Source organism: Ambystoma mexicanum, chromosome 9 (genome assembly GCF_040938575.1).
Source record: "Ambystoma mexicanum isolate Mex_15411 chromosome 9, UKY_AmexF1_1, whole genome shotgun sequence".
Classification (NCBI taxonomy): domain Eukaryota; kingdom Metazoa; phylum Chordata; class Amphibia; order Caudata; family Ambystomatidae; genus Ambystoma; species Ambystoma mexicanum.
The window spans coordinates 1,510,869,826-1,510,888,607 of NC_090931.1; the positions used below are offsets into that span (position 1 = coordinate 1,510,869,826).

The 18,782-nt window shown below is 48.3% G+C and overlaps 1 protein-coding gene across 1 annotated transcript in view; it reads left to right on the forward strand.

Moving 5' to 3' along the window:
• Positions 1–18,782, forward strand: part of LOC138489370 (zinc finger protein 420-like) — a 180,795-nt gene that overhangs the window by 15,568 nt on the left and 146,445 nt on the right. The window contains exon 2 of the mRNA XM_069617087.1: positions 14,891–16,161. Coding sequence (XP_069473188.1) covers positions 14,891–16,161 — 1,271 coding nt within the window. The remainder of the gene's footprint in view (positions 1–14,890; positions 16,162–18,782) is intronic.

Below are 18,782 nucleotides of genomic sequence, written 5' to 3' on the forward strand. Positions count from 1 at the left end.
ATGTCATACCTTCCCGCGTTCCCACAGGTGTCCCAACAAAAACGGTACCTCACATGTGTGGGTGCACCTACCGGGGGCGCAAAAGGAAAAAGGTAACCCCCTGGTAACCCCAAGCCTTTCGCGACAGCACATTTTGTTCATTTCGCCAACCTACAGATTTGGGCCTAGGGTGTCGAAGCCAGCAAGGAAAACAGGGAACCCCATGCATTTCTGAAAAAAGGACACCCGTGGGAATCCACAGAGGTCTGACTTGCGCAAATCGGCCCAGAATCTTCTACCCAGATCCCCCGGCAAAGTAAAAAACACAATTTCCAGACATTTCACTCTGCTCACCAACCGAAACACGCCGCCAACAACACATGTCATACCTTCCCGCGTTCCCACAGGTGTCCCAACGAAAATGGTACCTCCCATGTGTGGGTTCTCCAATCTAGCCGCAAAGGGAAAAGGCAAACCCACTGGTAACCACAAAAGGGTTTGGGGAGATAACCTACGGATTTGGGCCTAGGGTGTCCAAGCCACCAAGGAAAACTGGGAACCCCATGCATTTCTGAAAAGAGGGCACCAGTGGGAATCCACAGAGGTCCAACTTGCGCAAAGCGGACTAGAATGTTTTACCCCGAACCCATGACAAAGTGAAAAATGTGGGGTTTTTTTGGGCACATTTCAGACTTTGTTGGGGCTTCTGGGTAATACATTCTGGGCCGATTTGCACAAGTAATACCTCTGCGGATTCCCACGGGTGTCTTCTTTTCGGAAATGCATGGAGTTCCCTGTTTTCCTTGGTGGCTTGGACACCCGAGGCCCATACCTGTATGGTGTGCCCGTCTGCAGAAAGTGTGAAATTCAGGCGTCAAAACAGACTTGGGGTTACCTGTATTTTAGGCTTTCCCCTTGGGACCCAGGTAAGTGCACCCACACATGTGAGTTACCGTTTTTATCGGGACACCTGTGGGAATGCGGGACTGTAGGCCATGTGTTGTTGGCGGCGTGTTTCGATGGGTGAGCCGAGTGAAATGTGTGGAAAATGCGTTTTTCTATCCACATTTTGGACTTTCCAGGGGTGTCTGGGTAATAAATTCTGGGCCGATTTGCGCAAGTCATACCTCTGCGGATTCCCACAGGTGTCCTCTTTTCGGAAATGCATGGGGTTCCCTGTTTTCCTTGGTGGCTTGGACACCCAAGGCCAATATCTGTATGGTGTGCCCGTCTGCAGAAAGTGTGAAATTCACGTGTCAAAACAGACTTGGGGTTACCTGTGTTTTAGGCTTTCCCCTTGGCGCCGAGGTAGGTGCACCCACACATGTGAGGTACCGTTTTCATTGGGAAAGCTGTGGGAACGCGGGACGGTAGGCCATGTAGGTGGGTGTTGGTGTGCACCCTGTCCTCGAACCTCCTGGGTGGCCTCCCCCACACCCCTGGCCCCCACATGGCCATTTAAAAAAAAACAAAAAATGTATTTTATTTTTTACAGTGTGTTGCCTTGTGTGGCTCCCGTGGGCATCCACTGTATTCCGGCTGGGCACATGCAGGCTTGTCCTGAGTTTGGGTTAGATGCTTGGGTCCGTGAGACACACACCCCTCCTGCTTCCCGTTTCCATGGGCTTGCAAAGGGTGTGCCCAAGTGACAGTGAATTACACAGTGACGTTGGGCTTCCATGAGCTGTGTGGGCAGTCTGTAGTCAATACTGTGTATACATTCCAAGTGGATATTGTTGTTGTATTGTACACTGCATGGTGTATTGATATGTGCTTGTGCATCCATGTCTTCCTCCTAATTTGCAGGTTCATTCCTCATCTCTTCACAAGGCCGTCTACTTTGGAGATGGAGTTCATGTTGTATGCAGTACACTTACACATTTGCGTGGCAGCAACACAGTACAGTTGGAAGGGGTCGATGTGCTGGCATAATCAGGTTGTGAGACTACTACTACTTTAACTTAGTACTGTCATGTGTTTGCTATTTTTGATTTGTTGCTGCATTGTATTGTTGGTAAGTATTTGGTCATGTGTGTTGTTGGGTCTACATTACTGGGAGCATATTGTGTGTGGGCACTTTCCATTAGGGAGAGTGTACTTTGTGACACTTGGGTCAGGTTTTGTGCATTGCTTTGTTTGCTTTCACATTGCATGACATGCCATGGTGTGTTTGATGGTGGAGCTGGGGTGGGGTTGGGTGACATGGCGCTGTTCTCATGTTGTATTTTGCAAGGGGGTAATGAGTTTTTCAGCATAGATGTATGTCATTTGATGACACAGCATTGGTGGTGTTTGGGTAGGTAGGGATGCACACAATGTAACACTTCCAGGTGACCAATCTCAGGCTGGTATGGTTGTGACAGTTGACTGTCCCTTATGTCATCATCATTGATTGTCAGCTGGTATGTTCCAGGGCTGTGTGCACTCCACAGGTGTGTGATTTTATGTGAAGTAATTAGCCACCATCTGCGTACGGGCTGCCTCACCACGTGCACTTTCCCCTCCCATGCGCAGCGGGAGTGCATGTGGTTGGGGATGTGGGGGCACCACCATGTCCACCGGCAGGCCCCGGCGTGTTGCAACGTTGTGCAGGACACATGCTGCCACTATGATCCTGCACACTACTGGGGGCGCGTATAGCAGCTGCCCACCAGAGCGGTCAAGGGAGCGAAAGCGTGACTTGAGCACTCCGAATGTGCGCTCCACTAGGCCCCGGGTTGCAATATGGGCTGTGTTGTATCTTACCTCAGGTGGCGTGGTGGGGTTCCGAATTGGCGTCATCATGTGGGTGCTCAGAGGGTAGGCACTGTCCCCTGGGGAGGTGGTGATGGGTATCATTAGTGGGGTTGTGACATTACTCAGTATCTGACATGCATGCATGTGCAGTGGCATTTATACTCACCAAGCAGCCATGTATCGCCATGCCGCCCAGCTTCTAGGTCCCGGTTTAGGGTTGACATTCTGTAAATGAAACTGTCGTGGGTGGACCATGGATAGTTGGCATATACTGAGGTGATGATTCCCTTGGCATCGCATACTACCTGCACGTTGATGGAATGCCAGTGCTTGCGGTTTCTGTAGATGTGCTCAGTTGCCCTGGGAGGACGTAGAGCCATATGGGTGCAGTTAATGGCACCTAGCACTTTGGGGAAATGTGCCACCCCGTAAAAATCCTGGTCGACAGCCTGCCTTTCTGCAGGTGTTCTGGGCAGGTATATGTGCCTGCGGACTGATGGGCGTGCAGTCATGATGGCCAACACCTGGTGCAGGCAGCATGACTGCGTGGCCTGTGAAACCCCCCCCCCACTATGGCAGTTGTCCGCTGAAATGATCCAGTGGCCAAGAAGTGCAGTACATTAAGGACCTTCTCCAGGGGGCTGAGTGCTTGGGAGCACAGGGTGGGTGATGTGAGGTCATCCTCCCACTCACTGACCAGGTCGAGTATTATGTGAGGTGGAAACCTGTACCTCCCATACACCTGGTCATCAGGCATCACAAAAAGGCTGGTTCTGGGTGTAAAAATTCTGTGCCTGACTATCCTCCTCCTCCTCCTGCGGTATCCACGACCACTGCTGCTAGGAACGGTATATTCATCCTGCGTCTGAGCTTGTTTGTTGTTTGCGTGCACTTTTATGCTGCGCGGGTCCACGTATGCCTGCTTCCTGCTGGCGTACGTGTTTCCGGATTAGCGCGTCTTTTTTGGCGCACGCGTTGGCCCCGTTCGATTCCATGAATACGTGTTGTAGGCGAGCGTGTGGGCATTCCACGCACTTGCCTCCTGTACCTCCCCTGTGACACCCACATTTTCACGCGTTGTTCCCCATTCCGTGTGTCATGCCCCGTGTTACGCCTACTTTTGTTGTGTGCGCTGCGCTATGTGCGCTTTCGCTGTGCACTTAGCGCACGCTGTTTGAAGACGTGTGCGCCAGCGTGCGCCAAGAAGGATTTTAGCGCACATCCTTGGATTTCCACGCGCATGGACTTCCATGAATCGCTGTGCGCGGGTTTCGCTGCGATTTTCGCACTGGCACTGCGATTCGCACGCTTTTGCACGCTTGCGCTGAAATTTTCAGCGCACATTAATTCCATGAATCGGCCTGTAAGGCATTTGCAGAAGAGTCAGTATGATGCAGAAGAGTCAGTATGATGCATGTTCAGGGCTCTACATTAAGATTCAATGAGCAGAAGCTAAATCAGCTCCTGGGTGTCGGGCATCACCCAGTAGGCCAGAGCTACCGCTGGGAAACCAGGAGCGAGTACCCAGTGCATCACAAATCTCACGTAATTAGGCACTAAGTGTTTAACGGCGCTGCAGCCTTTTACGGCGCTGTTAAACACTTAGCGCCTGGGTCGTAATGAGGCCCATTATGTTTAAATGTGGACTAGATGTGCCCCAATTCTTCTTCATTAGCATTCTCAAATACTGAAAGTTAATGTCATATATGCATGTTTCTAAGGCAGCAACTGGCCTGGGGAGCCAAAAGTAGCTCCTGGAAGCTGTTTGCAGTTCTTAAGTGGCCAGCACACTCGAGCCCGGGCTCTTAGAGGGCGTGGCCTGTCAGGGGCTCAGTGCCGCAATTAGGGGGCAACACTTAACTCACCTGAATGCTGCCTGTTAGGCCACACCCCCATAAGAGCACCAGCCCCATTGTGCAAAAGGGCAGGGGCCGTGGCCTAACAGGCACCATTCAGGTAAGGTCAGGTAAGTGTTTCCTTGTCTTTTAATAGCGGCGCTGACCCCTGCCAGGCTCCCCTTTCACTGGAAATGCAGGGATCATCACACTCTCACTGAGGGTGATGATCCCTGCATCTCTAATGAAATGGTTACTTGGCAGGGGGTCGGAGAAGCAATGAAAAGCTAGGCTTTTTTGTGTGTGTAAAGCCTGAAGTTCTCGCTTGCATGCAACTGCTTCAGGCTTTGCAAAAAAAAGCCTTGCTTTTTGATTGTGTCTCTGACCCCACCCCCAGGAACCCCCTGTTTCATTAGAGAGGCAGAGAGGTCAACGAAACAATGACAAAGCAAGGCTTTTTTCTAAGGCTTTACAAAACAAGCATTTTCTATTAGCAGCCTGGTGGGCTGGAGTTAGCCGGAGACTTCAGGGGCCCTAGAAGGGCCCCGTCTCAAACACAATTTTCAGAGCCTGCCGGGGCTCAGCCCTGGCTAGCGCTCAGCTCATTTAAAGCCCTGGCTGTTGGTTTTAAACTAGGAGCAGGAGCTAAATGACACCTAGCTCCCTTCCTTTTCTAACCCTGTTAGTTGGTTACATTAACAATTAACTTTCTATCTGAGCCTCCTCCATTAGCAAAGATGGCTTTACATCACCACTTGAAAACTGTACAGTTTTGCTTGACCTGCCCATGTGATATAGACCATCACCTCTAGTGGATCTTTAACGTACACGTAATACGGCTTGATAATGCCTCTAGTGTCGACTTAACCCCTATTCAGGTTCTCGGGTGGTTAATCATGTCAAGACATGGGGTGTACTTTTGCGCATATATGCGCCTCGGACAGAGGCTTACATCGGTCCTGCACTGCTGTATGGGCTCTTATGTGCATGCCACTGTGACAGGTCTGAGAACCACACACACCCGCACCCACCTACACACCTTCCAGTCTCCCTACGTCCATGGCAATCAGGTCAGGGGTGTCTCAAATGATGTTCAAACTGTACCACTGCACTTCAAAACTATATCGCCCACCCATCATTGCTTCAATACCGTGCCACCCGCACATAGCAGAGGTATCAGGGGTACCAGCAGAACAGCACCACAGGAAGATGCTGTTATATTATTCCTTCCAAATCCCAAGACAAACGTTTATGTAAAAATACATCTTTTATCTTCTGTGAGATACAAGGTACAATCAAGAAACAATTACAAAAAGTTATAATTTCGAAGGTTAAAATATATGTGTTCTGATATCAAGATGGCTGCCGTACTGTAAGCTTGCACCCTCATGCTCTCCGGCGTGGCCTACAGCAGCAGGCCCTCAGGCCAGTCTTAAGCACATAGATCCCCCGAGCAGCAGCAAAGTGAGCTCCTGGGAAGGTAAAACTGAGGAAGTGCTCTCCAGTGCCTGCCTGGCAACTCCACTGCATCGGAAGAGATCAGGAGGGATGCGGTGGTGGAAACGGAGCCATGCTGCAACAGCAATACCTTAGCAGGTCACTTAACACTCACAGGGCTCTCCCAGGCATCGGCGGTGGCAACTCCGGTGTGTTGTGGAACGAGGGACCCAGAGCATTCCCCTAGCCAAACCTGGACCAGCAGATATCGCTCACGTCTCCCACAAGTACGGACCAAGAGCAAAACCCTGCAGTGGGAGAAAGAGAGGCAGGTGTTGACCTGACCGGGGAACGAGAAGTCAGAACCACAGAGGTGACCCGGCTCCCATGGCGCACAGCAGCACAAAGATGGTAAGGAGGAGGAGCCGCTCCTCAGCGTATCTTGGCAGCCCAAGGGCACGGGAGAATGACATTACGGACTTGTGCCCTAGTGGTGAAAATCATAGTGGGCCCAGGCAAGGCAGCAGTGGTATAAGGGCAGCACATCAGGGAGGAGTACACCTTGGGGAGATTGGAAGATCTGCAAGGAGAGGTGGCCAGAACACACTCCTCATATCCCCTGCAAGGCAAGGAACTTGGATAAGGAAGGTGCCGCCCCCCCCTAAGCAAGAGAACAGAAGCACCACCTCCCAAGGGATCCCAAGGAGTCCAAATTGACCCTATTTGAGCAGACATAGGAGATCGACCTGGGGAGAGGAGCAGAAGAAACACTGGATGCCCCCGACTGCAAATCACAAAAGGGGGTCTGAGAAGAAGGACCCCCCTTGCCCGAAAGAGGGGAAGTGCCCGGCGTCAGCAGGAGGGCCCACAAATCGAGGACTACACTTAAAGGCTTTGCACAAAGGTTACAAAGCAGGAAGGAGTGAGAGGGGGCAAAATCCCTCCAAATGCCAGGAGCGCGTGGCAAGATTCCACCAGCCAAAAATAAATTGATCATTGGCCCTCAAGGAGGTCAACTAGAACACGACTGGTACCAGCACCAAGAGGAAGGGCCCCACAGAGATGCAGAAGCCCCTCCAAGGGAGAAGAACAAGAGAGAAGAACAATGGCACTGAATAAAGAAGACCTAATGGAGTGCCTGAAGGGCATGGAAGAAAGAATGGTAAACTCCTTTCATGACCAGCTCATGAAGATGAAAGGGGACCCGCACAGCTCCCTGCAAGCAGTGCGACACAAGATCAACTATCTGGGCTCCGGAGTGGACGGGACAGAACAAGGTCTCTCGAATATCTCCGAAGAGATTAGGCAGAATAGTGAACTTCTGGAACAGGTGGCTAAGGCGACACACAACCTGGAAATCCAGGCAGAGAACCATGAGAACCATTCTCGAAGATCAAATATATGAGTGACAGGCCTAAGCGAAGCTACCCTAGAGAGCGAGTTGAGGAGCACAATGCAAGAATGCTTCGGGAGCCTACTAACGGACACCTGCCCTGATGATATCACAATTGACCACATACATAGAGTGGTCCCAAAAAGGTCAGGCCAGGTCTGAGGCCACGGGACATCCTGGTCGCGCTTATATCCTATGCTGTGAAGGAAAATATACTGCGTGTGGCCAGAGCCCATACAGACATTACAGTGAATGGATCCCCCGTATCCACCCTACAAAAACAGAGAGAGATGCATCCAGTTACAACGGTGCTCAAAGCTAAACAAATCTCATACAAATGGACCTTTTCGTTCGGGCTCCTTTTCACATGGGAGGGCCGACAACAGAGAGTCTGAACGTGCAAAGAGGGTCTGTTATTTTTGAATACTAAAGAGAGGGAAGACCAATCGGTCCAAAGTTCCACAGCCGCGTCCACCAAAAGTGCGAATACCTGGGAATGGTCTAGAATTCGAAGAAGAAGAACCAGCAGAGAAAGAAGGCCTCAGAGGCTTCAAGGCAAGAAAGGGGCATCAGGACTCCAAGACGGAGATTAGCTAAACGCTCGGCCCGTATTCCAGAAGGAGATAACAATATAGAGAGACATTGCCGCGCGGGTGTGGAAGACCCTGCAAGCGGACACAGGAGCGAGTGGAAAGCGATTTCTGGGCCAAACCAGAGGAAAAATGGTTGACTGTCATGGAATTATTAGAAGGGTGCAGTTCACCCTTTGAAGGGGTAACCCCGGGTTATACCAGTTCCGATCCCTGGCGAGGTTACTTGGACCACAGGCCCTAACTCGGGTAGGAGGGTTAGGGGCGGTTACAAGGGTTTGGGGCGGAGGGTTGACGGGTGAGGAGGAGGGGGGAGACAGAGGGAGTGGGCAGGGGATAGAGGGGTAGACAAAGAGCATCCACACAGGGACTAGAGTACACAGACTATCAATAAAGACTCCGAGAAATACCACGCGCCATAAACACACTTGGAAAGATGGGCTTCACATTACTATCCTATAATGTTTAAGGATTAAACTCCCCCGTTAAATGCGAAAAGGTGGAAGGGCAGGTGAAACCCATGAAGGACGATATAATGTTACAAGAAACACTTATAAAAAGGGCGGACAAATCATTACTCCAATAGAAACGGCTCACCTCTAAGAGGACATAACAAAGGCGGAAGTAGAGGCAGTCATAAAAGACCTCCCTCGTAACAAAACTCTGGGATCAGATGGGTTCTCACCGGGTTTCTATCAGAAATCTAGCCAGAAACTAAGCCACATATTAGCGAAACTCTTCAATTCTATAGGACAGGGTGGGGGGAATGAAACATACAATGACGGAAACGAAAGTGGGGGTATTCTGGAAACCCAAGATGGATATGATGGCATGTAGTTCATTTCGCCCAATTGCCCTCCTGAACTTGGATGCCAAGATCTACACAGGGGTACTAGCGGCCAGACTAATGTCCCTTCTTCCGGATATGATAGGTATGGACCAATCGGGTTTTATAAAGGGTCGACAAATCTGGGATACTACAAGACGAGTGAGCCATCTGATAGAGAAGGTGGGGGTGAGACGGGAGCAGGCACTTCTACTAGCCCTCAGCGCCGAAAAGACTTTTGACCAAGCCTTTCTTGTTAGAAGCTATGCACAAGATGGGATTGGGCCCGCATATGATACGGAAAGTAGAGGCTAATTATACAGACCCCTCAATGAGGCTCTCAATCAACTCCCGTCTGTCGGATAAGATCCCCATTACACGGGGCACGAGACAGGGTTGCCCCCTGTCGCCACTGTTGTATGCTATATACATAGAGCCACTTTTGGCATCAATTAGAGTTAACCCATAGATCCACGGAATAAGGTTTGGGGGGAGGAACATAAAGTCATGGCCTTCGCGGATGACATGCTGCTGACTCTTACAGACTATGGTAGATCAATCCTGGCCCTGATTCAGGTGCCGGATTCGGTGGAGAAGGTCTCCGGGCTAAAAATTAACCAGACTAAATCAGAGCTCCTGTGGCTGGGGACCCTGGGTGTCCAACCCCGGAATCATGGACCATACGTGCCATTTAATGCAGCAAAGGACTCCGGTACCTACTTACGTATAAAATTGACGCTGATGATCTCCGGACTATACGAGGCAAATTACCCGGTGCTCCTAGCTAAAATCAAGGTGGACCTCAGCACATGGACCCCCCTATGAATCTCCTGTCTGGGGCGGATATCCATGATCAAAATGATCATTTTACTGAAATTATTATACCCCTTTCAGGTGCTTGCCATTGCAGTCCCAAAGATGTTTGCTAAAACCCTCAATCGAATCACATTGCAATTCAAATGGCAGAATAAGAGACCAAGATTGGCTATGGAAATCATGATGGCTCCCAAAAAGCGAGGCGGAGTTGGACTTCTGAATTTTATAAAATATTATGAGGTGGCCCAATTTAGGGTAATGAGGGAATGATTCTCGGGCAATAAGACTAGGCAATGGGCAAAGATGGCACGCGCAGTGGCAACCATTCTTCTTGTGGGCATTTTATGGCTAGAAAAGCAGGACCAACCCCATAGCGTCGGACAGAGTAAGATACTATCAGTAACGTGTAAAACATCGGATCGTCTATTAAGAAAAGGTCACCTATTGACGCGTCCTTCCCCCTTTACCCTGCTTTTTGACAACCCACAATTCTTCCCCGGGACGAAGCAGGGATCTTTCCGTAGCTGGAGGGAAAAAGTCTCTGTGGAAGTGGGGGACATGGTGCGGAGGGGGAAATCATGTCATTTGAGGAGAACAAGACATACCTGGCCCTGACAGAAAGAGACAGGCTAGAATACTATCAATTGCACCATTGGCTGAAACAGCTGGAATTCAAAAGAGGGACCTCTAGGATTCTCACAACATTTGTGAAATAGATAACGACGCACTCTGGTGATAAGCACTTAGTCTCACACTTGTATATTCGGTCCTGGTGGGGGAGGGGCAGGATCCTATATAGCCATACATGCAAAGATGGGAGAAGACACTGGGAGAGGAAATACCGGGGACACACTCAGAACACCTATGGAGCAATGTTACTAAGATCACAAGATCTATACAGATTAGGGAGTCCTGGTACAAGATCATGTATCGATAGCACTATACACCGGAAAGGTTACATTGCATATATCTGAACACAACTCAAGAGTGCTGGAGAGGGTGTTCGGGGAAGGGGAACTGGAGACATGTTTGGTGGGAATGTCCAGTACTGGTCCCTTTTTGGGGAGAGGTGAGACACCAGGTGCAACAGATGGTTAAGGGCTCCCAACAGTTCACCCGTAAAGAATGGCTATGTGGAATAGTATACCCTCAGAACCTCTACGTAAAGCATTCATGTTACTGGTCACAGCGGCCTGGCTAGTAATAGCCAGGAAATGGAAGCAGAAGACCCCCCCCCACCAAAGATCACCAAAGATCACTGACTGCTTGCCCAAAGTATGGAATATAGTAGCTATGGAATGGGTAACTTATGGAATTGAAGTTGAAAGGGTCAAATTCCGGAATCATTGGGGTGCGACACTGGACTTCCTCAGAGGGGAATATATGCAGCAGTGGTGCCCTCAGAATTTGAAATTGTTGCACATTACGTAGGCGAGAAGTCACTTCAGAATGTAACAAAATGTTTACATGCTATCTTTACTCAACCTGGTGTGTGGAAGGGGGTGGGGCAGGGTTTGGATGAGGGGCAAGGGGTTTGGCTGTATAAAAATGTGGAAACTCAATAAAAACAACTTTAAGAAAAATATATGTTCTTGTCTGCAAAAGTTTTTCTTTTTTTAGTATATAGCTGCTGGAACAGTATTTGTTGAATAATACTAATTGTAACGTTCTAGTTATATATGTATGAGATTATATACTCTAAGATTCAAACATAAGAGCGAGCCTTTGAGTATTAGGCTGAAGAGAAATTCTGAAGAATTAAGTATTATTGGACTCTTATGCAACACTGGCTGATATATGTTTCATATTTCGATCCTTCATTGGACTAAATATAGTACTTTAAAAGTTCCAAAGATGTGTTGGATATATTTTGAGAGAGACGAGGAAATTACCTCTATTTAGCAGCAGCGAGTATTGGGTGACCACTGAATAATTTTGCTGAGTTGCGAGAAAACCTATTCCCCAAGTGATGGTGACAGAGAAGAGGAAATGGGGTAAGGGAAATATATATTACCCCAAATTATCTTCTATAATGCATCGAACATGCACATCTATAAATTGGCAAATGTGGAGCCAAGAGGAGGATTGTCGGTAGTGTTGGATGCGATGTAGAATGTTAATGCAATTTATCTTATTATTAAGTAATAAATGAGTCTCCATTGGCTGCTGCTAGTCCCTTCTTCCATGTACTGCACCCACCTCATCGTAGAGGCACACATTCCCCTGTATCCGCCCTCCTACTAGTCCGCACCGCTTACCTGTTTGTGCCTTATGAGATAACCTTGCCCGTGCCATATCAGAACTAAGGGAAGCAGCAAAAGCCCAGCATCCCGGTGATTCTGGCTGCTTGTGAAAGCTTTTGACCGCACAGGAGCTATGGTTCTGTTAGTGACCTCTCATGGCGATGGACAGTGGGTATTGGTTGGTGGGGCACTTGTTTCTCCTTGAGGTGTGGGTAACTCTATTTTTGCTGTTGTATATATTTCCCTTATACGTCTCTACTCCATGATCTAAATGTCCTCCAACAAGGCAGATGGAGCTTTGGGTGAGGTGTAGGACAGGGAGTTCTGCATTAGGCCCTATTTGGGGTTCAGTGTAAGTTTCATCATGTCCTTAAGCGAATTCTGCTCATCTCTTAAAGAAAGTTTCGGAATGAATCAGCCGAGTTTGTGGAGAGATTTAGAGTGGCTCACATGGGGTGAGCAAGTATGTTATCAGTAGTAAGTAGTAGTACACCCAAAGGGCATGAACCATGCCCTACATACTACTTTAAAAGTACAGTAGTGGCCCAAATGAAACGTTTTAGTCATGCATCAGTTTAGCTTTGGTATTTGGGGATATCTTCCATTTATGATGGAGAAAAGGAGATTCAAATGGTTATGTATTGATTTCTTTATCAAAACTTCCAGTTGGTTTATCATGTGATTTGTGTACTCATATATCATGTGAAAGTCAGTCAGATCTGTAAAACGAACTATTATTTTAAGCAGGGGAAACATTTAAAGTTGCAAACTACTAGCCAGCCATAGAAATTCACTTTCCACCGCAATTCTTTACATACACAGAGAGTACACAATCGCTTGCTCGCCAATGATATGATATGATATGATTGTTTATTTATATAGCGCCTATACACAGAAGTGTTTCAAAGCGCTTCAAGGAGGGAGGGAACATGGGAAATACAGTACATTCAGTAAAGTCCTTGAGCAATATAGAATGTGGAAAAATAACTACCATAATAGGCCTGACGACATTTCTGATAGTGCAAGTGCCAAAAAACACGTAGGGTATGAGGGAATGGAGAAGGAGAACAAAGCAAGCAGTAACATTACTATGTCTGACGACAATTTACGCAGTGCAGGAGGAATACAAGAGGAGGAGGGTTGGGAGGGGGGGCAGGGATAGAGGCGGTGAGGAGGAACGAGACAACTGCTGAGCCAAATTCATCAGGTAAATTTAGAAGCAGGGGGGGGGAAAGGAGTACAAAGGGTAGGAGGGGGGGGACAGACAAGCTGATATCATCGGTCAAGAACAGATGATAGGAGTAAGTGCAAGGAGGAAAGAACTCGAGGAAGAGTTTAAGTCCCAAGAGGAGGGGGGAGATGCAAGCAAGTGAGAGTAGGAAGTAGAGGAGGGTGGAAGGGTCAGAGCAGGTGTACAGGGCACAGGTATGCAGAAGTAGGCAATCAAGGTGGGTTTAAACAGTTAAAAAAACAGTGAATGCAACACAGGAACATGCATAGATGATGGAGCAAGCAAATGCACTGCGTTTGTTTAGAGGAAGGGGGAAACATGAATGAGGTTAGGGTAAGTCCCCTAAAGCAATGGACGGCAGATGTGTGGTAACAGAATTAGTGCAAAGATCACTACAAGCAGTATTAACAGTGTTAAGATACAATATTCCACTGCGGTGGAATTAGAGACTGTAGAAGATGGCATGCAGATAAGATATCCCCACAACGCGAGTGATTGTAGTGGCACTGAGGGTAAGGGTCCACTGACAGGTAGAGAGGCCGAAACAAGAGTCAACTGGTGATGGAGGGCAGTGAAGAGTCACGTTCGTGCTGCAAAAGTCAAGATCACAGCGGTGCTGGGTTATTCGGTAGGTTCTGAGGAGGGAGGCGGAACAGGAACAGGAGGGGTAAGCGGAGGTGCTTGCACACCTTACCTTTGTGCCGTGACTCTGCAATATGGTGTTGCCAAGAACGCTGGGTGACCAGGGGGGTAGGTTGCAGGTAAGTCCATGGAAAGGACAGGGAAAAGACAGGAAGGAGCCCTTAAGCGCTGCCCTTAAATGCGCGGACCCGGCTTCGCCTCACGGCTAGGTCGGGTCTCAGCATTTGAGGAGGGCAAGAGTCAATTATCAGAAGCCAGTGGGCTAGTGCAGTGTGACAGTGACTCAGTGAGTGCACATTTTGAGCAGTGATTTAAGTATTGAAAGTCAAACATTCAGAACTATTTGCACCATCCTGCAAGAGCAGGGAAATAACGTGAATGTGGTTTATTCTAAGTGTTGAAACCGGGATGAAATCCCAGCTATATACCACTTAATAGAAACACCTAAAAAGCAAAGGAGGTAACGTGTTCTTTTCCACTTCAATTTTATTCCTCAATCTATATCTTTTAAGGTAATCCGGGCTGAAGGGGGAGGAGGATTGTGAAGGGGCAGAGTCTGTTAAATGGGGCTTTACTGTTAAAAGTAAAGCAGGGGCGCAAGCACTTTGTTGGGCCTAGGTCAGCTGCAATAATAAATATGCCACTGCATAGACAACATAAGATTATGATTGTGGAGCTATCAGTCTTGGGGTATATTCCATCTCCAGGTACCTAATGGCATCATAAACACGAGCTCCACTTTCATTGTCTATCAGATTTCACTCAGAACCAATGGATGGAATATAGTCCCATAGTCGATAGCTACTCACTGATAATTCTATTGTTCCCCAGTGAATGTCTTCTTCTAGAAAAATACTGCATCAAACAGTGAAAGCGAAATTCATGCCCAGGTCTCAGCTATTCATGTGTGGGTGGCAAATACGACTAGATGTGTACCCAATATTGTGCATGTAAGTGTGTGTAGGATTCTCTCAGCACGTACATTTCTCCATGTCTCTCTCCTGATTGGTGAAGGCCCAGAAGTGTGGCTTCTCACTGGATCACCCAGTGAGTTTGTGAGCGGGGTGTAAAATAAGGATTAACAACTCTGTGGTAGATCTATTGTTTTTTAGGCTGTATTATGACATAAAATAATAAAGGGTACCTCTGCTTCTTTCAACAGAGAATGAGCAGCCATCAGGGGATGCATGCCGGGGAGAAGTGCTACGAGTGCACAGAATGTGATGGGCACTTTCATTGGGCGTCACACCTGAGAAGACATCAGAGAACCCACATGGGGAAAAAGCCTTTCAAGTGCTTGGAGTGTGAAAAAAGCTTCACTCAGTGCTCACATCTGCAGAGGCATCAGAGGATCCATACTGGGGTGTGCCTATACCAGTGTACAGAGTGTGTGAAAAGCTTCTCTTATAGCACGGATCTGGTCAAGCATCAGAGGATCCATACTGGCGAGCGGAAATATCAGTGTACGGAGTGTGATAAAAGCTTCACCCTGAGCTCACATCTGCAGAGGCATCAGAGGCTCCATACTGGGGAGCGGCCCTACCAGTGCTCAGAGTGTGAGAAAAGCTTCACTGAGAGCTCAAATCTGCAGCATCATCATAGGATCCATACTGGAGAGCGACCCTACCAGTGCTCAGAGTGTGAGAAGAGCTTCACTCATAGATCACATCTGCAGAAGCATCAGAGGATCCATACAGGAGAGCGGCCATACCAATGTACAGAGTGTGATAAAAGCTTTACTCTGAGCTCGCATCTGCAGAGGCATCAGAGGATCCACACTGGTGAGCGACCATACCAGTGTACAGAGTGTGAGAAAAGCTTCAGTCAGAGCTCCAATCTAAAGCAGCATCAGAGGATCCATACTGGGGAGCGAATCTACCAATGCTCAGAGTGTGATAAAAGCTTCATTCAGAGCTCACATCTGTACCTGCATCAGAAGATCCATACTGGGAAGCGACCATATCAGTGTACAGAGTGTGATAAAAGCTTCAATCAGAGCTCAGATCTGTGCAGGCATAAGAAGGTTCATACTGGCGAGCGACCCTACCAGTGTATTGAGTGTGATAAAAACTTCATTCTGAGCTCACATCTGCAGCGGCATCAGAAGATCCATACTGGGGTGCGACCATACCAGTGTACAGAGTGTGATAAAAGTTTCAGTCAGAGCTCAGATCTGTGCAGGCATCAGAAGGTTCATACTGGAGTGCGTCCCTACCACTGTACAGAGTGTGTGAAAAGCTTCACGTGTAGCTCAGATCTGGTCAAGCATCATAGAATCCATGCAGGGGAGAAGCCCTGTGGGTGTACAGAATGTGGTAAACACTTTAATTGTGCATCAAACCTGGTGGCTCATAAGAGGTCCCACTCTGGCGTGAAACCCTACAAGTGTACAGAGTGTGAGAAACGCTTCACTCGGAGCTCAAACCTTTATAGGCATCGAAGGCGCCATACTAGAGACTGACCATACTAGTGTACAGAGCAAGAGGATCTTCATTCACATAATTAAAAGCCATGTATAAGTTGGACAAGGACTTCCATGACAACGGTGCATTATTTATGGTAAATACAATCAAGAGATATTTTGCACAGAAAAACATGTACATTCCTAATAGTTGCACAAGTGGCCCATCCGAGACTGGAGGTGATATAGGGGCCAAAAAGTGGAATTCCCTTCCAACCACTGCTCCATTTCCTAATCATTATCTGATCTTTTGGGAATTTTGCAAGTCCTGCATAAGCAGCCATGCTGCAGTCACCTGTGGCCCAAGCATTCAGCGCCTGAATATCTTTTGGGTGAATGTTGCATGCTATAAGTGTTAAATAGGTTAAGCACCCACAGCAAATGTCTACTTATAGCCTGCATGGCTCATACACCATTCTTTAATTGGGAGCCTGATAATAAACCGTCTCGTACACACTTCTGTCGTTCCCAGCATAATGTTAATGTTAAAGGATATTTGTATCGCGCACTATCACCACCGGAGTGGTCCCCTGGCACTCTGGCGGCTCTGGAAAAGGGAGGGGGGGGTGAGTTAGTGGGAATGAGCTGGAAAAGTGCAAGATAGCAGTGATGTGCTGTTGGCAGCCTCAGCCCGGTGGGTCCATTGGCTGGGCTTGGGGTGTTTTATGGTCGGTAGTCATTGTGTGCTGTTGTGCAGGTCTATGTGCGGTTTGTTTGTTGTTGCAGTGTAGTGAAGTTTGTGCGGTTTGCTGCGTTTAAGGCTTGTGGTTGTGTTTGGTTAGAGTTTGAGAGGTGTATGCAGAGGGTTGGTTAGTTGGCATTGCTATACTTGCAGTTATGTCTGGGTGTGGATCCTGCCATCCTTCACCATTCCATCTAAGTGTGGCACATGCTAACACTCACAAAACCGTCCAGATGCGAAGTAAGCCAAGGTTGAGAATTCCACCTAAGTGTGGCACATGCTAACATTCACAATCCTGTCTAGATGTGACGCAAGCTAAGGTTGAGAATTCCACTCAAGTGTGGCACATGCTAACATTCACAATTCTATCTAGATGTGACGCAAGCTAAGGTTGAGAATTCCACCCAAGTGTGGCACATGCTAACATTCACAATTCTATCTAGATGTGATGCAAGCTAAGGTTGAGAATTCCACCCAAGTGTGGCACATGCTAACATTCACAATTCTATCTAGATGTGACGCAAGCTAAGGTTGAGAATTCCATCTAAGTGTGGCACATGTTAACATTATTGCCCCTGTCTACAGGTGACGCAGGTTGATCTTAACCGTTCTCTATAGGTGTAGCACTGGTTGACATTGGCTAGTAGGTTAGTGCGTGATGCAATGCAGCATTTACAGTCCTACCAAGAATGGATTTGGACTGGTGGTCACTAATCGCTCTAAGTATGCATGTTGTGAAGCTATGGCAGTCTATGCTATGGAGAGGTTAAGGTGGATTGGCAAGGGCGTTCATGGGTAGAGTGATTGCTCTACACCACACCCCTACCACAATTACAGTTATGTTGGTGTCTGTTGGCTGCTGGCTTCATTTGCTTCCCCTGCGGACACCTGCCGACACATCTTGGAGCCGCCCATGTAGTAGCTGCCCTTTGCCTCGGGGTCCTTCGCCGCAGGGGCTGCCAGGCAGATGGCTGCCCTGGGGTGTCCTTAATGATGTTGCAGGAACCAATCAGGACCCGGAGGATGTCTGGGAGGCGGGCAGAGGAGGTCCCAGGAAGCGGCAAGGCCGTGGGGGAGAGCCTGCTACGGCCTTCCTAACCAGCTTTTTAGAGCACGTAGATCCATTTTGTCCCCTGCTATTGGGTGCTGGGGGTGTCGCACAACGCACCTGGCCCGGGTGAACACTATTGGGCCAAATGGGACAGGATGGACGCTGCACTCACCTGGTTCTGGTCAGAAATGGTGGTGTGCACGCTCGTACGGGTCGCTAGACCCAAAACACAGGTGGCCATGAACCAATCACGGGCGGCGGGGGGCGGGAGGTCGATATGTCAGAATAATGGTTTTGGGAACACATTATTAAGTGGGCGCGGGTGAAGTTATGTTATTCTATATTTATACTGCGCCCATCACTAACGCAACAGTGTTCCGGTGCCTGGCCTTGTCCATGTTGAATAGGAATTTACTGCCGTCTATGAAGGGCTGCTTGTTGGGTCTCAGTGTTGAAGACCGGGATTTGAAGAACCGTTTCACAAGGCTTGCCATTAGCCAACCATCGTACAGCATTTCACTGAATGCAACGTCAACCGCCACTAATGACAGACTGGTTAAGGGGTACTACAGGAACTTGAAAGAGCTTATTGCAACCCTCTACGTGTTCGAGCCCAACTTAAAGATATATAGTACTGGATGGCAAATAGCGAATTATGCTTAAGAACAAAACAAAGCCCAGTAGCCTGACAGCCGACGCACCAGAGGGACGGATGAGGAAAGCCAGAGCTGTATTGTGGCATGTGGGGGTAATACAGGGAAGTTTACTGGCCACTGTAGCATCATTACTACAATTTATTTTGCACTTGTTGCTGTCTCTTATGAGATTTGAAGTGCTGCACCACCAATGGGTAAAGTTAG